This window comes from Ochlerotatus camptorhynchus, unplaced genomic scaffold, assembly GCF_037179485.1.
Source record: "Ochlerotatus camptorhynchus isolate MF236.1 unplaced genomic scaffold, CSIRO-AGI_Acam_v1.1 ptg000083l, whole genome shotgun sequence".
NCBI classification, from domain to species: domain Eukaryota; kingdom Metazoa; phylum Arthropoda; class Insecta; order Diptera; family Culicidae; genus Ochlerotatus; species Ochlerotatus camptorhynchus.
In genome coordinates this window covers 192,539-212,775 of record NW_027040573.1, presented here as the reverse complement: position 1 = coordinate 212,775, position 20,237 = coordinate 192,539, and the positions used below count along the sequence as shown (strand labels likewise).

Here is a 20,237-nt window from a genome sequence, read left to right as displayed (position 1 = left end):
AAACCAGAACATGTTCCGGCCATACATTTTCGGAACCGTTTCAAGATTCCATAACTATTCAAAAATTTCTATGAGACCATAGTACCTTGTCCCACCCACATCGAACGCACCTCTGATTCAGTATTTTCTAGTTTTATGACGGCATCGACTACATTCTTGAGGTCAATGAGGAAGGAAAGGTCTGTTATTTTAACGGACGTTGCTACTAGAAACTACGAGTATTTTTCTCTGTATCTCCACATCACTCTTAGGCAGGAAATGTATATTAGTTAAGAAGGTAGAGGATCAGGATTCACCATAGTTAATCTTGTGGTCGTTTGAATGCATCGCAAGATTAATGACTCTAAGCAGGAGCTTGGAAATGAACTTCCGATCAGTTAGCAACAACGGTTGCCTCTAGGCCACTGAGCCTCTTATATTGAGTCTCCGATCAAGTTGCTGTTATTAACGTTCAATGCAGTCAGCGCCCTCACGGCAAGGATAACTAATGTCATGCGTAATAACACATTCCGATAAAATGACCTCTCTGAAAGGGTTCGATAATGATTTCCAATCAGCACATTTGAACCGCAATAGCTCTACTCTACAAACCAGATCTGACCAAATTCCATTGCGTTTATCTCATGTTAATAAATAATGCAATCTGTCATCAAAAACTCTCTATTGTGCAAAAACCTGGGCACGATCTTCCAGTCAGTAAGCAAAAACGGCCTCTCTAAGGCCATAGAGCCGCCCATATCACAACAGACCATGCTATATAACCAATCGAGCCAGGTGACGACAATGGCAACTTTACGGAAAAGAGCATTTCAAGGCCAAATAGCAGCGGCGCCGATGGTTTAGTGGTAAGCCTTTCACCCCAAAGGATCTGAGACATAAAATCTCTGATCACGCCTCCCTTTGGAATGGAATTAAAGCCGTTGGTCCCCGGTCCATGAGTTGATGGGTCGATAGGTAGGATCCAGGAGTGCGTTTTGAACTGTCTACTCGTGACAGCAATAGTGGTTTTGGTATTGAAGCGGTGTTTCATGGTGATGAGATCAAAGTAGATAATTTCCAGGTTAAATAGCAACATAAATAGGTTTGTTTGCTTGTTTAAAGGTCTATGCAAGCCAAATTTGCATCCACCAAATCACAAAAATTGTTAATGGTTCTGTAAAGATATAGGAAAAAAAATTAATTTGCACTAACTTTACGACCTATACGAGCAAGAAACATCCAAAAGAGTAGGCATTATTGGGTCTTTTAATTTTGAAAAATATATCGATTTTTTTACATCATCTGAAGGAGCTTCGTTTTCTGAGCTTAGCGATATTATATTGTCAATCTCATAGACTTTCTTCTCGATTTTTAAATTAACACTTAACTAACAAATAGACCTCTCGCTCTCGAACAAAGTCCCACCGAGGGGCGTTCAGATGGTGAGTTTTCCTTACGCAATCTCACTTACTTAAAACAGTTTCAGTGTTCCGAATTTGATGAAATTTTCGATTTCATTTTATTTTTTAATGCAGATAACGAATGTACATTTACCTCAATACCCTTAAGAAACCCAATTTAATTTCAGGTCACTATTGCGATTCTCTTGAATATGTATTGAGAACAACAGATTTATGATGAACGATGAATTGCATATAGTGCGGAACAAGTTCGTTTTAAACACTCTTCAAGATGACACCGGTGGATGGTTGGAGAGCTCAACCGCTTTCTCACTCCTATGGGTTGAGTTTGTATCCATAGTCCAGGAGTTGTATCACCTTCCCGGAATCGGTTTTCGGAACGGATAACAAAAAAAAAATCTTCAGAAAAATCATTCTGGCTACGAATGAACTGTAAATCCGTCAAGGCTCTGCGAGAGAAAGTAGTTAGCTTTGAATTAGGGATCCTGATTAGTTTGATTTCAAATGCATGAAAATATGTGTCTTATAAGAGTTGCAGGATCAAGGAATCAAAAATATCTTCAAATGACAAAATGACAAGCGATCAACGAACCGAATGATGACGCTATGTCAGAAGTGAAAAGCAATAATGATATACACCTTTCCCCCGAAGAACGCGCTACTCACTGCGTTGCACCCACCGCTTTGTCTTGGTGGGTTTTCAACCAAGTGCTCTGATTTTCTGCGAGTGACTAGTTCTCGATTGAACGGCGCCGGTGGTGTAGTGGTAAGCGTGATTACCTCTCACCCCAACAGGCCTGGGTTCAATCCCAGTCGGCGCCGCTGGGATGTTCTGAGGCATAACATCTCTGATCACGCCTTCCTTCGGATGGGAAGTAAAGCCGTTGGTCCCCGGTTCATGAGTTGATGGGTCGATGTTTTTCCGTCGATCTTGTTTGCCGTGCTGAGCACCAATGCTACCGACGTGCCAGGAAGGCAGCTTCCACACCTGCGTAGGATATCGCACCCATTCAACACACATGGGCCGGGACCAACGGTTTTAGTTCCCTTCCGAAGGAAGACGTGACCAGAGATTTGTATGCCTCAGAAAAATCCCACCGACCTCGGCTGGGATTGAACCCAGACTCATTGGGGTGTTAGAAAGCAGTCACGCTTACCACTACACCACCGGCGCCGGCTATGATCAAGCAATGTCCTCATCCATATTTTTTGCAACAAAGCAGGCAAGCAATATATCATTATCTTTCTACCACTCCGATCGAGCTATGTTACAGAGCGAGTTTTTCATGGTAGTCGTAGCAACCGTTTTGTCTGTATCGTTGGTTGCTTTATGTGTTTGGATTCGTTGTGCAGGATGCAGCAACGATTTATCAATTATTCGGTCTTAAATATATATTCTCTTGCATTAGTTTTTCTCAAGAGGATTCAAATGGCTCACTACCCGAGCAAAGTCGGTTAACAAAATGAAAGCAAATCGATATTAAAGTTTGAAGTTCATATCATAATGAAAACTAATTTCGATTTCAATTTTTGTGACAGAAGTCTGATATCATATTGTGCTTTCAATTTGCAGTCGAGACTTTTTGAATGAAAGCAACTTAACATGAAATTATGCTGTTAACGTCTTGTTTAAAATTTAATTTAAGTTCAACTGTCGTTGAACTAACGATTATTGTTTATTTATTTTGTTTCATACATTTTAGGTAATTCGTGACTTGCCCGGGGTGAGATTTGAGCTCAAGTCTTTCAGCGTGAGAAACATGGATGCTAACAATTTACGCCAGGCCCATATTCAGTTAAACATTATGAATGCAAAATCAGTAATCAAATTGATTTCATTGAAAGCAGGATTAGTTGTCCATTTGATTTAACAGTGTAAAATTTTGCTCTCAATTTTGCTGTGTTAACCGTTTAGTCAACCAAAATGAGATCAACTGGAGTATTCAGAATAATTTACATCGTAACAGTAAATTTTGATTTCAATTTGATATCCAGCTTTGCTCAACTTCATTGGAATTTCATGAATAGTTGGTTTTCTCTGTTTAATGGGATGCAGGGTGCAGGCTCGTTTTATAGATGGTGTAAAGATCTTGTTTGCTGGAAGGAGACTCCGCAGCTCACCGAGTGTTCAACATCTGTGTATAGTGAAGCTATTCTCAGAAATGAATTACAAATTTACGAAAGCTTCAAGGTCCATGAGACAAATTTTAAATTTTCAGTTTCTGGAACATGTTGACAAACTTCCTTACGTGTGTTGAGAAAAAGTGACCCAATTTATATAATAAATTTTCCCAATTTGTGCAAAATTTTCGCCAGAAAATCTGATAATTCTTCGATAACAAGCCTGTTACACATCCTTAATAATAATTCCTCTATTAGTTTCTTAACGTCTGTTGCCTCCTCCCAATCCCAATTTCACCTCAAAATATCTCATCCTCTCAATCAGATAATTCGCCCTGCATTCATTTATCATACACCAGTGGAAAGTAAAAAAAAACGCAGAATATTCATCCCTTATCAACAAACCCCCAAATGACCTCCCCTACGCATCATACTTTATATTCTGACAATATCCCCACAGGTCCAACAGGCGACTTCCAACAGGCAACTTTCCAACATCATCACCTCGAAGGCAACAAGACGGATTCATCCGGACGGCCGACCGTCCCTGCTGGAAGGTTGTTGTAAGTCCCTCCAATTTGTAGTTGTCCGTCTCGCAGGCCCATCTACTTGTCTACTTGTCTTGGTCGGTCTTCTTTCATCCCCCGCCCCCCGCTTCTCCCCCTGCGCATGTGGGAGTGTATATTTCGGTAATGTTTATGGAGATTTATTAGCATTCTCATAATTCTTCAACGCTTTTGTCGTTCGCCTCCTCGTCGTCGTTGTCGTCGTCGGTCGTCGCATACCTTTTTGCTTGCCAGAAGCGGCAGGAAAAAAAAAGTTGTTTTGGATGTTCCAGAGCACACAAAAAAAGGAAAACGAGCCCAAGATCGTTTGTTGCTTGGTTCGGTGTACATAAATTTTAATAACGTAAGCAGAAGGAAGGACCTCAACGACGACGGTTGTGCTTCCTTTTCTGGTTGTGGATCGACGAAGACATGCACGCACTAAAGCACTGGCCCTCAGGAAAGTGGAACAATTTTGCTGATTTAGAGTAAAACTGTCGCCCGCCTGCTGCCGCTATTCTCCGGGAGGGTCGTTTTAAGATTAAATATCAAATGGCACGGCCAGCCAGATTCACTGTTTACAGACTATTACTTTCTCAACTTACGTCTTCGTTTTTTGCTGCTAGGGAGAAACAGACGGTGGCGACGAAATTTTATCTTTTTCCATTTTGTGAAAATGGCACATTAGGTAATATATATTAGGAAAATTATTTCATTAGCGTTTCGTTTATGGGCACGGAGATTGTGCAGACGCAGGGGGGATTGGCCCAAAAATGACAGCCAAGTACACATGTACCCTCATTAGTGACAACGATGGTCGGCGATGGCGCGCGCACACAGTAGCAAATGATGATCCTACGTGGAAATGTAGTTAAGGTGGTGGCGGAGGAAAAGGTGGACTGGCAAACCCGGGGAGGGTTTGGGTACACCTTTACAAACGTTTATTGCCAATCAGCATGTCGGTAATTAGGAAGATGAAAGGCGACCCTTGATGGCGCGTGTCCCTTTCCCCCGATGACGGTCGCAGAGTATGTAGTTTGCCTCATTGAGACACGATGGCGACCACTGGGTGGTGATATTGATCGGAGCGCGTGTGTGTGTATGCAACGGATTTTCCCATGGGTACATTTCGGTGTTCATTTTTATGATGTTAATCAAACGGGTTTGAATTATGAATGCATAGGAGATGATCCGGGCATGGCACGGGCATGGCACGGATGAGTAATGACTTGACGTTGCTTTTATCACGTGTTGACGTTCTGATGACAAATTTCGTTTTGTATAAGTGTAGTTACAGTCCTGCTGGAAAATTTGCTTTGTTTTGTTCTAAACATTTTTTGATCAGGATTAGTTTAGCTTTTGAAGAACTGTTTTCAGAAATACTAATTTATGCATCTTCTCAGAAGGTAAGGCAAATTATTTCAATATAATTTTATTCCAAATATACATAAAAATGGCATCCAATAATTTTAGAAAATCATCATCGTTTTATTTATTTTTATTTAAACTCAACAAAAAGTGGTCTAGGACAGAATTAGTTTATGTCGTATGGTACCATAACAGCAGTCAGGTTACCAATATTATCGATTTCAATCGAGTAAGGATCGACGTTGAGAGATTCATGGGACATGTGAATTAGTTTTCTCTGAAACATACTTCCTGATTCGAGACTGTAAATATTACTAAAATAAAAGGTTACCTGCGACATTAAACCTGGTCCATGGCCAGTCCAAACTGTAATCTCGCCAACCCGTTATGAGAAATTTTCCTTCGAAGGAGCTCAAAACGTCATTTTCTTGGATCCGTATTAATCCAAATTTTTAGAATTTTGAAAATGATTGCATTATAACACAGCACTTTTCTGAAAACTTAGATCTCCAAAGCATTTACAAGATTTTTATTTAAATTACATTCTCAGCTCAAAATTTATGATTATTTGAACTAGCCTACTCTACAATTGTAATCAAAACCCCAACCTTATTTTGAGGAGACGGGTTCGATGGTTCAATGCTTCAATTCCCGGCTTAGAGAACGGTCATGAGTTAAATCCCAGGCTGAAGCACTAGAAATATTTGTAACTTTGTTAAATTTCCAATAATTCCTATGGCTTACCTTTTCTGTTAACAAAGTTCAGCCCTTCCCGTGGAACTTATGAGGAGTCATAGAGTCCTCTTCATCTCTCTAAAGTAAGTGACCAGCCAACAATCTTTTCTATCCTCAGCTGTTGCAAGGACGTGGTTGGGACAGTTCTTGATCGTAGAAGGTTGCATCGCTTTCATCTAAGAGACAGTGATTAATCCCAAATTGCTTCCTATGGTGTAATGGATAGACGTCTACACACTCAGAAAGCATTGTCGTGTTCGGTAAATTTCTACCAAAATCTAAACAGCTGAACGTTCGGTAAAACTTTGACCTTCATTTTAAAGCCTGTTTTACTCAACAATAATTTATAAGTTATAAATTAACAACTAACCTCGAGACAACCGCGTTCCTTTAACTTTAAATATAAGACAGCATTAGTGTAAAAAGGAAAGGATAACTCGGCTCTGTTAAGTTTATTCGATTGAGCCTGTACAAATAAAGTGATTATTAAAAAAAAAGTAATCAATTATAAATAAGAGTGAAGTTTTCATATTGTTGAAACTTTAAAACGATTAAACTGAACTGCCAAAATTTGTATATACTGTTCAGCTGTTCAGATTTCAATAAAAATTACCAAAGTCTGCAATAATGTCTAAATGTTTACATTACTCGTTCGATAATCTAGGACTTTTTAAATCTTCTAATATGTGCAACTTGGATAATGCGATGCAAGTGCAAAGTCCAAATGAATTTTGAGAATAATTAAAACGAATTTCATAACAGTACTCCATCTGTAGTATGAGGAGAGAATTCTCTGGGAACTCTGATAAAAAATGTTAAAATATAGTACCGGACAAAAGTAAATAAAATTGAGATTTTTTTTTCTCTCCGAAAATGTTCACAACCGAATTATTGTAGTTTTTCAAGATGTGCATCACATTTTAGCTGCAGGTTGATCAAATATGCCAGATTTATCAGTATACTTAAGGGCTTGATTAGATGAATATATATGAAGTTTGAGCAATTATAATGAAATGTTGATGTTTTATACTTTAATCCGGTGCTTTACTGCCGTTATAAGCAAAGAATTCCCATGTCCTGTGGATTTTCTATCTACATGGAACTATTATGCCAATAGTGGCAGTGCAGATCTGGATGGAATAGACCTTGACAATTTCCTTCCAAAGCTTGTATGATGTTGGTAGTGTAATCAATGAATCTTTGTGGATGAATGGATTTCGTAATCTGAAACAACTTTGCATACTGACTTTTTTGGGAAATGGTTATTTTCCCATTGCCTTTTAAATAATACCAATCGCGTAACCAACCAATCTCAAGGCAATGCTGAGAAAAATGAAGCTTTATCTAACAACTTTTGTTGAGTATATGCTGAGGTATATTTCGAGGAAGATTTAAAGGGGCATATGAAAATAAATTGAAGTGATTTGTTGCTAGAATGTCTGAGAATGCAATGAACAAATTTTTTTTAAAGAACTCTCTTCGTTTGCTTTATTATATAGACTTTCAGCCCTTAGCTGGTTTGTCTCTTAAAACTATTTGGAGTTTTGTGCAGATAATATCATAGGAAATAAGAGAAAAAGTTACCTAAGATTTTTCTAAAAGAATTCTCAAAAGGAATCTACGATGATTCTGAGATTATTCCAAGGAAATTGTTGAGAAACTATCAAATGTGTTTAGTTTCAAGCAGATCATCAAAATCAAAGGGTTGTGAAATATCATGACGGCTATCATATATCATTGGATGCTTATCAACGGAAGTTTAGGCTTTGCAGTGATCAAGAAATTGCTCCGTTTCGGTAAATATTACAACATCTTCAGAAAATTAGAACCATTATTCGTTTAAACATCTTTGGTTCAAGAATATCCTGAATTGATAATAATATAATTATAAGAACTCGGTTCACACTTCTCATTAATCTTATTAAATTTGGTTAGTTAACTTGGACCATATCCAGGCCTTATAGGATAAAAACATCAAAATTTAAGGAACGACTTTCTTCAATTTGCATGAAACTTTGCAAAATTAGCTGTTGTGAGCAGACATGGAAAATCATTTACATTCATTTCATGCATTCATTAAAAGTCATTTGCCTCTAACTTTTTTCATCAACAGCATTCCACAAAATGATGTACGGAGATTTTATAGGTTTTAATATTAGCTACAACTTTTGCCCACAACTCAAATCTTTATCTCTTATGCATTACAAACTACAGCGGGCAAAACTTGTTACTGTTTTTCAGTGAATGTAAAATACATTCACTGAAAAACAGTAGTGGCTTCTGTTCACTCTGGATCGTCATGCATAAGAGATACGGATTTGAGTAGTAAACAGAAGTTGTAGTTAATAACAAAACCTACAAAAACTCTGTACATTATTTTGCGGAATTCTGTTGTTGAAAAAAGTTAGGGATAAATGAATTAAAATGAATGCACGAAATGAATGCAAATGATTTTCCATGCCTGGTTGTGAGTACACATTGTTTACAAAAATTCGATCATTTTGGAAACTTATATATTTTTTTCAAAATGACGTAGGGGAAATGGCATAATGTTGGCCTATGTGTTTAAGATTGGACGCATCGTTAAAAATCTTCTATTCATATATTTTATCTAAATGAACGCATCATTGGGACGGTACTTATGGATATTTTTGATCGCTATTGAAAATTTAGTCGATTGTATGGGCCCAAATTAGGGGCATTTAGGCCGACATTACATCCATTTCCCCTATTTGAAATTTTTCAATAAATTGTAGTCAGGTCTGGAAAGCACCACAGAGCGTTAGCAAAGCAACTTTGTGTGGTCCTCCCATGTACTTCGCACACTCTTTTCCAACTAATCTGTGAGAAAGCGATCCACACAATGAACGATACACTCCGTGCGACGCAGGGAGCAAATGTAATACAACAAGCGATAATGTCTTCTTTGAATTCATCGCAGACTTTGCTTACCACGACTGCATGCATAAGAGATAAGGAAAGTCATAACAAAGAAGATTTTTGTCTTTTTGCTCTGTTTACCATTTGCAACCCTACACTGAGTGGCGCTCTTTGCGTCGGAGCCGTCTGAGCGATGGCTACACATTGAGCTTTCGTTATTTCTGAGTGTGTGTCTGTCTTCTCTTCTCCGCTGCTTTACACTTGTGCAGGGTGAAAAACAAGCCAACTTTGTGCTTGCTTGATTCTCACTTTGTATATTTCAGAAAATCAGTACATTGCGCGCATTGAGTGATCAGATGACAGCCCTGATTGTAGTATTTAAACACCACTTCTGATTGAAATGTTTTTTTTTTTTTTTTATGAAACTAAAGCAATTGTGGGAGAAATATACACGGTGTTTTTTTTAAGCAACTCTGAGAAAGCCGAAAAAGTGGTAAAAACTATATATCTTCAACATTTTAAATTTATGTTTTACCTTTACCTTAAGCAAACTTTAGGAGTTTTATAACTAAGGACTTTGGAAAATTTACAAAAACCATACAAAAATACAAAAATGCAGATATACTTTTTGAAATATTTGAGTTTTGAACTCTTAAGGATGTTTTACTAACTCATTTAATTTAAAAAAAATACTATGAATATTTTTCCCAGCAAGATTTTATTTTTACGCAATTTTGGAAAAAAATTAACATCCAAAATGTCCGATTCTTTTAAAAATGAAAGATTGCCCATAACACACAATTATACAAAGTTTTATGCAAATCGGAAAAGGTCAAGTGGAACTTCTCATTGGTTAATTCATTTGATCAGTTAATGGTTAAACCAAATTAATTGTCGAAAATGTTTCAAATGGGACTTTATCCGAATGGATGCATTCAAACTGCTCTGTCAATTGGCGAAAGCGTTGATCATCTCAAATTGATAAACGCTTGAATTCATTCAATTGAGAGTAACCTGTGGAGAAACTTCCGATGTGATCGATGTTCTGATAAAAAGCCTGAGTGTGTCCAATAATAAATAGACTAATATTAGACCTAAACTCAACATTTATCTGATATTGTGTGTTTTACAGGGTGTGGACAAATTATCCGTCTCTGTTGTCTTAGTGTACAGGTCGTATTTGACAGATACTACATTCAGCACACCTGTGCCAACTTGGACCATGGTGCATTGTAAGCACACGTGCAAAGTTCAATTAGAATCGGTTGACGAGTAAATTTCACGAGTTCATGTAAATTTTACCAACTTCGAACTTTTTTTTATATAATAGACTAGCAATTACATTGAAGGTGGATTATTTTGTCTCACCCTGTAATCTTAAATTTGAACTAACATCAGCTTAAGATTGACCTGACTCTGATCCAACGTTGAACAGAATTAATTAAATTGTTCTGTTAGAAAGCGTGTACATATATATATATATATACATAATATATTTGAAAAATTGTAACCATTGTTTTAGATGAGTAAAAAAACAGTCTTAGATAATTGATTCAATCAAAAGCTGTCTAAAATGAGAATGATCTAATAATTGAACTTCAGTAATATGGCTTGTCTGCAAGATTACCTCTCATGCTTCTAAATAAACTGCAGAGGTACATCATTTTTCTAATTCTAATAATTCTCAACTACGATTGGTGTATTTCACAGCTCTCAAATTCTAAAAAGCCACTCCAATACATACATTTTAAAAGAAACGTGGGTTACTACTATGAATTATCTGGTGTCATCTTCTTGAAATTACCTCCGCAGTTCAATATTCTGATTCTTAGCATACCATATATAAAGCCGCAATACTTTGGGATAATGTAATACCTTCTAGATACCCAAAGCGTTTTCTTTCAACAGCCCAGAACTGTCCTGGCCACATCTTTGCAACCAGTGGGGATGGAGAGCGAATGCTTATCTGATATTTAATAAAGAGTGATGCAGAGAACTCCACGACCCGTCATCTCCCTTGCTCGATATCTGAATTAAGAGCATTTATTGGCATTAAATCCTTGAATAATCATAAATCATGATCTTGCGATCATCCGAATAGTAATAACTGTGATTTTTACGATCCAGAATGGTTAATATTCGTTTAAATCGCGGTATACAATCAATGATATTTAGTTGCATAACCATTCCACGAAATTGTTCCACTGCTCCAACCAGCTACAAATGTAAAACTGGATGATCCCAAACAATAAAAACAACCACTGACTTTTTCCGACTTTCTGTTTGCCAAATCTAGCCTTCACTTTGATTCACCAACAAAAAAAGAAAAAAACTCCCGGCTCCCCAGCCCGAACCAAACGAAAACGAACAGCGCAAATATCCTGACTTTGTCACCAAAGTACACAAAAAGAAGATAAATTGCCTAGTTTCCAAGATTGAATTTGATTTAAATTTATGATTTTTGGTGCTTCTGCCTCTCCTTCTGTACGCAAAGAAAAAAAAAGAAAAGAAGAAAACTTTTCCATCCCTTGCCCCCTCCTGCCCTGGGCAGGCTCAATCCAATTGCAAAACAAAATTTACCGCGCATTTTGGAGCAAAGAAAGGGCAGACAAGCCACCACCGCTGCGCCGCGTCCGCGACCATCCGAGCGAGCGAATTACTTTTAATAAATGGAAAATCTTTGTTCAATTTCCAAAAGTGCGAGCGCCCTCGCACCATCCATCTCGCGAGATTCATCGGTCGGGCGGAAGGGAAGTCGCTGTGATAAAAGCACGCCAAGTCATTCGAAACCATTCGCGCCATGCCTGGAGGGGAAGATTTACAATCCGCCCACTGCGTGCCACTTCGGATCTCATCTCTGGTTGTCAAGTCAGAATTGTTGTTTTTTTTTTTCTCGGCTATAATTGTTGGGTTATTAACCAGAGTCAATTGGAATGACATAAGAACAAAGGAGTAAACATTTGCAAACTTCACCACCATATGTGAGATGCTCAAGCAATTATAGAGGTACTGTTTTTCTTTGGTTGGATCGAAGGGAAATCATAAGAGAGGAATCAAAATTGAAAAACGAAGAAATATGTATTACTTTGTATTGTTGATCAAAGGAGGCATTTAGGGAAATTGTTCCAACTTACCACCGCGGTTCTCGCTATCCGCTGGCTTAACTTGAATAGCACGGTTCATCTGAAAGGATAGAGAAATAAACAGTTGAGTAAGTGAATTGTGTATTATTCTTTGAGTTTTTGATGAGTAGTGATGCATTCAATAACAATTAAACTTTGGCACAAGTTTCCTTGGTGAAAATGCCTCGCTAGAAGATGAGGGTTGTAAGCACAAAGAAGATTTTAATGTTTTCAGCCGTTTTTAATTTATATTTAATTTCGGCACGACTCCTGAGCCAAAGCATTAAGCTCTTGTATGCCTGTGTGCGCGTGGGGATCAGTGATCCTATGGAAAGTGGAATTAAATTTTCAGCGGTGAAAAATAAGAGCGATCCGAAACCGAGCGGTGAATCCTTACAAACACAATATGATTGAATCGACGAATGTTTGCGGTTGTGGTGGTGGTGATGGCAGAAGCAGCATCTTTTATAGGAACTCAAGCCGACCATCAACGCACCGGAGCCGAGCCGAGCGAGAGTAATTTTCATTTTAATCCTCCTTTACGTCATTCACAAAGCCGCAACAATGTTTTCGTTTCATTATAGCAAATTTTCGGTGTGTTATTTTCCCATTCCTTGACGTAAGCCGTTTATGCTTGCGAGGAGGCGCCTTTTCGGGGAAAACCACACCGGGAGAAAGGTATAATGAGTGCTCGCGAGAAATATTTATATGTTTTCGCTTGCTTTAGATAAATTTTAATAGTTATTTCATCATTCGAGTTTTGCTTGCTTGGGTGAAGTTGTTGAAAAAATGAGAGGAGCACGAGGCAGACGGTTTATTTCTTAATTTCTTCGAGCTCGCGGGTTAATATTATCAAAAACAGACGACAAAGACGACGACGACGGCTGGATGGAAATACATGAAAATGGTTTTATTTCCACTGCCACTACGCACCACCGTTTACCGCCGACCACACGCAGGGGAGAAGGGAACTTATAGGTATTTAGGTACCTACACAATTGGGAAAAGCGGCAGTAAAAGTGAATGTTTCAGAGTCGTCGTAAACAAGAAGGGCTTTTATCTTATCGTCACAAATAGCGGAGTAATTGAAGTCTGCTGATAAGTGAGGGAATTGCTAGCGATTGGGAGGGAGTGGTAACATGTTGTTCCCATTTGTATAACAAAAGAATCGTGAATGTGAGTTGTGGTGTCGTGGATGGAAAATCATTAACATTTGTTCGAATGATTGTTTAATGTAACTGTTTAAGGAAATCTATGATGCAGTCAGTTAAATTAAGTATGGGATATAACGTTTTCTCGCCAATCGAAGCAGCGTTCGCGTTTGATTTACTTTAATTAACATCGGTCTCTGTTCCACAATCGAGTGGCAATCAACGACGAGAGTCGATTTCCAATAAATCATATCGTCAGGCCATTTTCCACACAGCGCTGTTCCGCTGGTAGGAAGTTATAAAAATGTCCATACAGACATTGAAAGAAGTGGCAATCATTCGCTTTCGATGCATATTCAGATCAAAAATAGTGAACGACAAACTAAAGAAATCAGTTAGAGACTATGTCGTTTTTTTTTTCTTGGATATCATTGTTAAACAAGCTACAATTAAATAGAAACAGAATTTTCACATACAATTTTACCAGTCCCTACAGAACCGAAGCATTCAAATCCAAGAGTGAAAATTTTCTCTCACGAGCATGCCATGTAGGGTTTTTGATCTAATTTCCGTCCTACTAAGCACAACCCACGCTCTATTTCTTGAACGGGTTTTAACAAAAAATTAAATGTTTCTATCAAAGATGACTTATAAATTTATTCCCCTTTCCAGAAGTACCGTTGAATTTGATAAAAAGCCATATTGAGATATTGTCAAAACTCTAACACTGCTTCTTGATTCCAAATTCGTCCTAAGAGTTTCAATTCCGTCCAAACGCCTTGAAACGCCATTGGATTTTCTTCGTCCTACGGATGAAAGTAGAAAAACCGGGCTCTTTAGGAGCGCTTCTTTTGTTTTGAGAACAATGAGTGTAAATATTCACACAATACGCTCTAATAAGCTTTGTGATGCAGCTTGTGAACTAACGCATCGGTACAAACGTATTACTACCCTAGCAAAGTCTGAGATCAAATTGAAATCTAAATTTGATGTTGTGATTTCGCTGATAATGATTACTCAGGATGCTGTCGTTTTGGTCGTTTTAACGGTTAAAATATCAAAATTGATAGCAAAAAAATCTTCCTGTGACATCACATTGAAAACAATTTCTGCTATCAGTGAGAGCAAACTGAATACTCAATTTGATATCAATTTTTCCTGTGGAAAACAAAACAAGTGTTCAATTTGATGTTATGCTAAGGCAATGAAAACAAACCCGTAGCAACATAAAGGGTGATACGGTCAAAATTTGGTCAAGGGAAAACGCGTGTAAATCGGTGAAATCGTTTATTTAAAAAATCAAATTAAATTTCTTTTTCAAGTTCAATTAGTATAAAATTCAGGAAAAATATTCAGTTAGGCTTCCGCTTTTCCAAATCCGAATTGCCGGGCCTTACGCTTGACCCCTGCCATCAGATTTTGTACAGCCACCTTGTCCACCTTCTTCGCCGCAGAAAGCCAGTTTGCCTTGAACTGCTGCTCGCCCTTAGCAGTTTTTGGTCTTCTTTAGGTTCCGCTTGACAATAGCCCAGTATTTCTCAATTGGGCGGAGCTCTGGCGTGTTGGGAGGGTTCTTGTCCTTGGGAACCACCTGCACGTTGTTGGCGGCGTACCACTCCATGGCCTTTTTACCGTAATGGCAAGATGCCAAATCCGGCCAAAACAGTACGGAACAACCGTGTTTCTTCAGGAAAGGCAGCAGACGTTTATTCAAACACTCTTTCACGTAAATTTCTTGGTTGACAGTCCCGGAAGCTATGAAAATGCTGCTTTTCAAGCCACAGGTACAGATGGCTTGCCAAACCAGATATTTCTTTGCGAACTTTGACAGTTTCATGTGCTTGAAAACATCTGCTACCTTTCCCCTTCCTTTTGCCGTATAAAACTCCTGTCCCGGAAGCTGCTTGTAGTCGGCATTTGACGTAGGTTTCGTCGTCCATTACCACGCAGTCAAACTTCGTCAGCATCGTCGTGTACAGCCTCCGGGATCGCGCTTTGGCCGTCGTATTTTGTTTATCATCGCGATTTGGAGTCACTACCTTCTTGTAAGTCGATAGTCCGGCTCGTTTTTTGGCTCGATGCACGGTTGTAGACGATACACCCAGCTTATTTGCGGCATCTCGGAGAGAGAGGTTAGGGTTTCGCTTGAAACTACCGGCAACTCTCTTTGTCGTCTCAGCGGCTTCCGGTTTTCAATTTCCCCCCGATCCAGACTTCCTGGCTGTCGACAAACGTTCCCCAAACACTTTAATTACATTTGTAACGGTTGATTTGGCAACTTTTAGCGATTTTGCCAACTTTGCGTGCGAGTAGCTCGGATTTTCGCGATGCGCGAGCAAAATTTTGATACGCTGCTCTTCTTGCTTGGACGGCATTTTGACAACTGAAGAGTGAATTCCAAAATCAAAATAGGAGCAACATTCTACACACACACACCTTCAAAATGAGGGGTGTTCAGGTTTTTTAAATACAAAATTGAAAGAAATACGTCAAGTTGATATTGACCAAATTTTGACCGTATCACCCTTTAGAATGTATTGCTGTTAGCTATTCATTTCAATCGGTGGAATTGTCAAAAGCTGTTGAAAAACGTTTTAACTACGATTTAAACTTCTCATGTGAGTTTAAACTGCGTGTCCAATCGCTGTTATATTATCCGCAACTCAGCATCATTCTACGGTACGTACAAGCACATAAATGAGTCAAGTTTGTAAGTTCCAAGATATGGTTAAAGTTCAAATTGAAATTTGTGTTGATTCAAAGCCAATATTGGTGGTTTTCAATCCTCGTTTTTGTTTAAAACAAATCTCGCTTACTTTATCAAAAGGATGTATCTGCTTTTGTAAACAAAGATGTAAACGTAAATTTGTTGAAACTGATGATGTTTAAGATGTGCGCGCTGAGCCCACCTTAAGTCCATGCGCCCTCTTTGAATAGCGACCATAATTGTAATACGGGAACGTATAACTGCATGTACACACAATTTAGTACACATTTAGAAATACCTAATTTTACACGCGACGGCATCCATCTTTGACATAAAGGATGAGACGTAAACAAACATGTCATGTAAAATGAAGTGCTTCGAGACTGAAAAGTTCACTACTACTCGAAAGAACGTTTGATTTAGCTGAATTTAACGTCTATTATGACTCAATTTTATGTCAAAATTGACGCTAGTATATGTCAGCCTCAGAGCACCTAAATTTGCATATTTTTTTCTAAGTGTGTACCGACGCAAGGGAGGCAGATCCCACACCTGGACCCTATCTATCGAGCCATCAACTCATGAACCGGGGACCAACGGATTTACTACCTTTTCGAAGTAAGGCATGATCAGAGATGTTATGCCTCAGAACATCCTGGTGGCGCCGACTGGGATCGAACCCAGGCCCTTTGGAGTGAGAGGCAATCACGATTAGCACTACACCACCGGCGCCGCTTGTTCTTATTTGTGAACAAAGACAGTGAAACAAGAATGGTTAGGTAGATCAGAGAGGATGCACAACTACCGTTGTTTGAATTTCTGGACAGTTGGGGTCTACAAAACGCAACACAAGTGGTTATCGAGATGGCTTCCAAGCAAGAAGTGCTTCAACAACAAATTATGGGTTCGGTCGGGGAAAATCCAGGCCAGTCCCACACGTGGATCGCGATACAGTTTGGAATCGACCATTCAACCATGTCCCGTGTGGCAAAATCGTTCAAGGAGACCCAGATGACCCAGTGGCGAGTTGGCAGCGGAAGAAAGCTTCCAGAAGCGCTTGCTGTCCTTCCTCTGGTCCCACGAAGGTGACACTCTGTTTTGGCCGGATCTGGCATCGTGCCATTACGTGAAACCGGTGATGGAGTGGTACGAAGCCAACGATGTTGTTTTTGTGCCGAGGAGACAAATCCGCCAAACTCACAGTTGTTGTTATTCACATCGTCGTGATTGTGCGCTGCTAAAATTGTCGATTTTTTATCACACGGGCTATCGTTATTCGTTATTTTTTCGTTCGGTATACCTGTAATATTGTACTGGTTGTTAGTGGAAAGTGCAGTTCGTTGCGATAATCATCTAATTAGAGCATATTTTGTGTTGTGAAAACAGTGAAAAAGTTATCCAATCAGACATTGTAGTGTATACTGTCTAGCATTGGGCGATCTTGAGAATCCAATTCCTCTTTGCGTATTAGAGCATCTCCACCGCTGTTTCTAAATCACTTTTGGAAACTGAGTCAGCATGACTTTCGCCTGTGACCAATGCGCTAAACCAGTTAAAGGCGATGAAGAATCCGTCTCCTGCATAGAAGATTTGGCGCTTTCTGCGTTGTTTGATTTTTTTTCTCCCGGACCAGATATTTGTGGCATCGCGAGTGATAATGTTTCATTTCAGTTTATGTACGCGCTGCAAGGTGCGTGAAAGAGCTTGGCACGATCGGTGTTGATGTTGGTTCACTTGCAACTATTTTTGCAAATAAAAAAAATTAAGTTTTTTCGAAAGAAATTGATATTGAAAGTGTACCAAAAGTGCTTCTGAACGTGTTTCACAGTTGGGTGGTGAAATTCGCGGTTGTTTTCAGTGAAAATTCCGTATCACAAATTTTCTCACCGAGTTCCCTTTTTTTGCCGTTCGACGACATCGGGAATGCGCTCCGGGATATATTGATTTGGTGAGTACGTTTCAGTTGAGGATTGTTCTTGTACATTTCTCGATTGCATTTTCGAGGGGACGTGTCTGCTCTTGTGGGCAGTGCGTTTGATGGTCGGTTTGGTAGTATCCTTTTAAATATAATGTCTCATGTCCAAATAATCTCGATTTTCGGTCTATTGATTCAATACTTTAGTATTATATTTTCAAAACATACAATGATGCATTATGTCATTTCATGGCACATAAAACAAAAAGTATGTGTATAGGACCCAATAATCTAGGTTATTTGTATTTTGTAAAACATCTTTATTTTTTATTATATTTTTCATTTTACTACATATTGTATATACATTATATATCACATGATTATATATAAATTCATAATGTAAATTACAATAAATACTGGGACGGGAGGGAGCATCAGGGCATCATTGAAGTTGTAACTGGACAATGGAGTGGAGTGCCAACCGGAGTCTAGGAGGGAATGTGTACTGTCATTTTAGATAGTTACATTTCACTCCAACAGTTGCAATGAATTTGACGTGCTCTTCTCAAACAAACCATCCCGTGGAAAGCTTAACATGTATTGCGAATTTCGTTATTTATTTTGTTGGATCATATTGTTGGAAGGAGATTCTCTTATTCCCGCGGGTTTCGCGTAAGGGCCTCTGCTTACGGGCCCGTCCAACCCTTTTTGGCCCTTCATACAGCAGTATGTTGAATTCAGAATGATGACGGAATTTGATCTTGCTGTTGAGTGGAGCCGCATGCAGGGCAAGACCCAAGCTAGGATGGTGGCTTCTTACATACATACATACAGTTGGGGTCTACAAAACGCAACACTTGAAACGGAAACTACCACCGGTTCAGCAACATCCGTAATGAACTCCGCACAGCAATCCAAAGAAACAGCCGATTTTTTCTCGTCAGACTTCAAGAAGACGAAGGCCGTCTTTGAGATAAGAAATGTATAACCTTTATTGAATGGGCATCCCTACCTCACAGATTGGTGACCGAAACCACCAGCAGGGATCTCCTGCTGATCGCCGATACCCGAGCAAAGGATTATACCAAATTGATAACCAGTTCTGATACCTGGTTTAAGAGATTTGATAACTGAACATATTATCAATGTGTTTGAATAAACAGCCAACATAACAAAAAAATAACAAAGTAAAGGGTGTTACGATAAAAATTTGGTCAAACAAGAATGCGAAATTGATTACATTTTTTATTTTTCATTTTTAAGTTCAATATTTTTTAAGTACAATCCGAATTACTAGGCCTTTCGTTTGACTGCTGCCATCACATTCTGTACAGCCACCTCATTCACTTTGTTCGCAGAAGAACGCCAGTTTGCCATAAACTGCTTCTGGCTTCCAACAGTTTTTTGGATCTTCTTCAGGTTCCGCTTGATAATGGTCAAATATTTTTTGATTGGGTGGATCTCTGGCATGGTGGGAGGGTTCTTGGGCACGTTGTTGGCGGCATACCACTCCTTGGAATTTTTTCCGTAATGACAGGATGCCAAAACCGGCAAAAACACCACGGAACAATCATGTTGGTTCAGGAAAGACAGCAGACGTTGTTGCAGACACTCGTTCATGTAAATTTCCTGATTGACGGTCCCGGTTGCAATGAAAATGTCGCTTTTCAAGCCGCAGGTACAAATGCCTGCCAAACCAGACATTTCTTAGCGAACTTCAACAGTTTCATATGCTGGAAATGTCTGCCTCCTTTCCTCTTCCGGTTTATGTATAAAACAACTGCCCAGGAAGCTGTTTAAAGTCTGCCTTGACGAAGGTTTCGTTGTCCATTATCACGCAATCGAACTGCGTCAGCATCGTCGTGTATAGCTTCCGGGATCGTGTTTTGTTTATCGTCGCGATTTGGAGTCACTACTTTCTTATACGTTGACAGTCCGACACGGTTGTAGTCAACACTTCCAGCTTGTGTGCGACATCTCGGACGGAGAGCTTGTGGTTCCGCCTGAAACCGCTGGCCACTTTTTTTGTCGTCGCTGCGGATTCCGGCTTTTGATTTCCCTCCGATCCCAGGAAGCTTGTCGAAAAACGTTCCCCGAACACTTTTATTACGTTGGTGATAGTTGTTTTGGCCACTTTTAACAATTTGGCTAGCCCGGCGCGCGAGTAGTTCAGCTTTTCCCGATGAGCGTGCAAAATTTTGATGCGTTACTTCTCTTGCATTAACGCCATTTTGATAACTGAAGAGCGAAAGTCAAAAATAGAGGCATCATTCTGCACGCCTACTAAATTAGT

The 20,237-nt window shown here is 39.1% G+C and overlaps 1 protein-coding gene across 5 annotated transcripts in view; it reads right to left on the bottom strand.

The window, feature by feature from the left end:
* The window catches only part of bru3 (bruno 3), a 556,696-nt gene that overhangs the window by 463,659 nt on the left and 72,800 nt on the right, over positions 1 to 20,237 (bottom strand). For all 5 annotated transcript variants that reach the window (XR_010517464.1, XM_065218091.1, XM_065218093.1 and 2 more), the window contains exon 3: positions 12,184 to 12,232. Coding sequence is in view for 4 of the 5 variants with exons in the window: in XM_065218091.1 (XP_065074163.1) it covers positions 12,184 to 12,232 (49 nt within the window). In the remaining variant the exon portion in view is untranslated. The remainder of the gene's footprint in view (positions 1 to 12,183; positions 12,233 to 20,237) is intronic.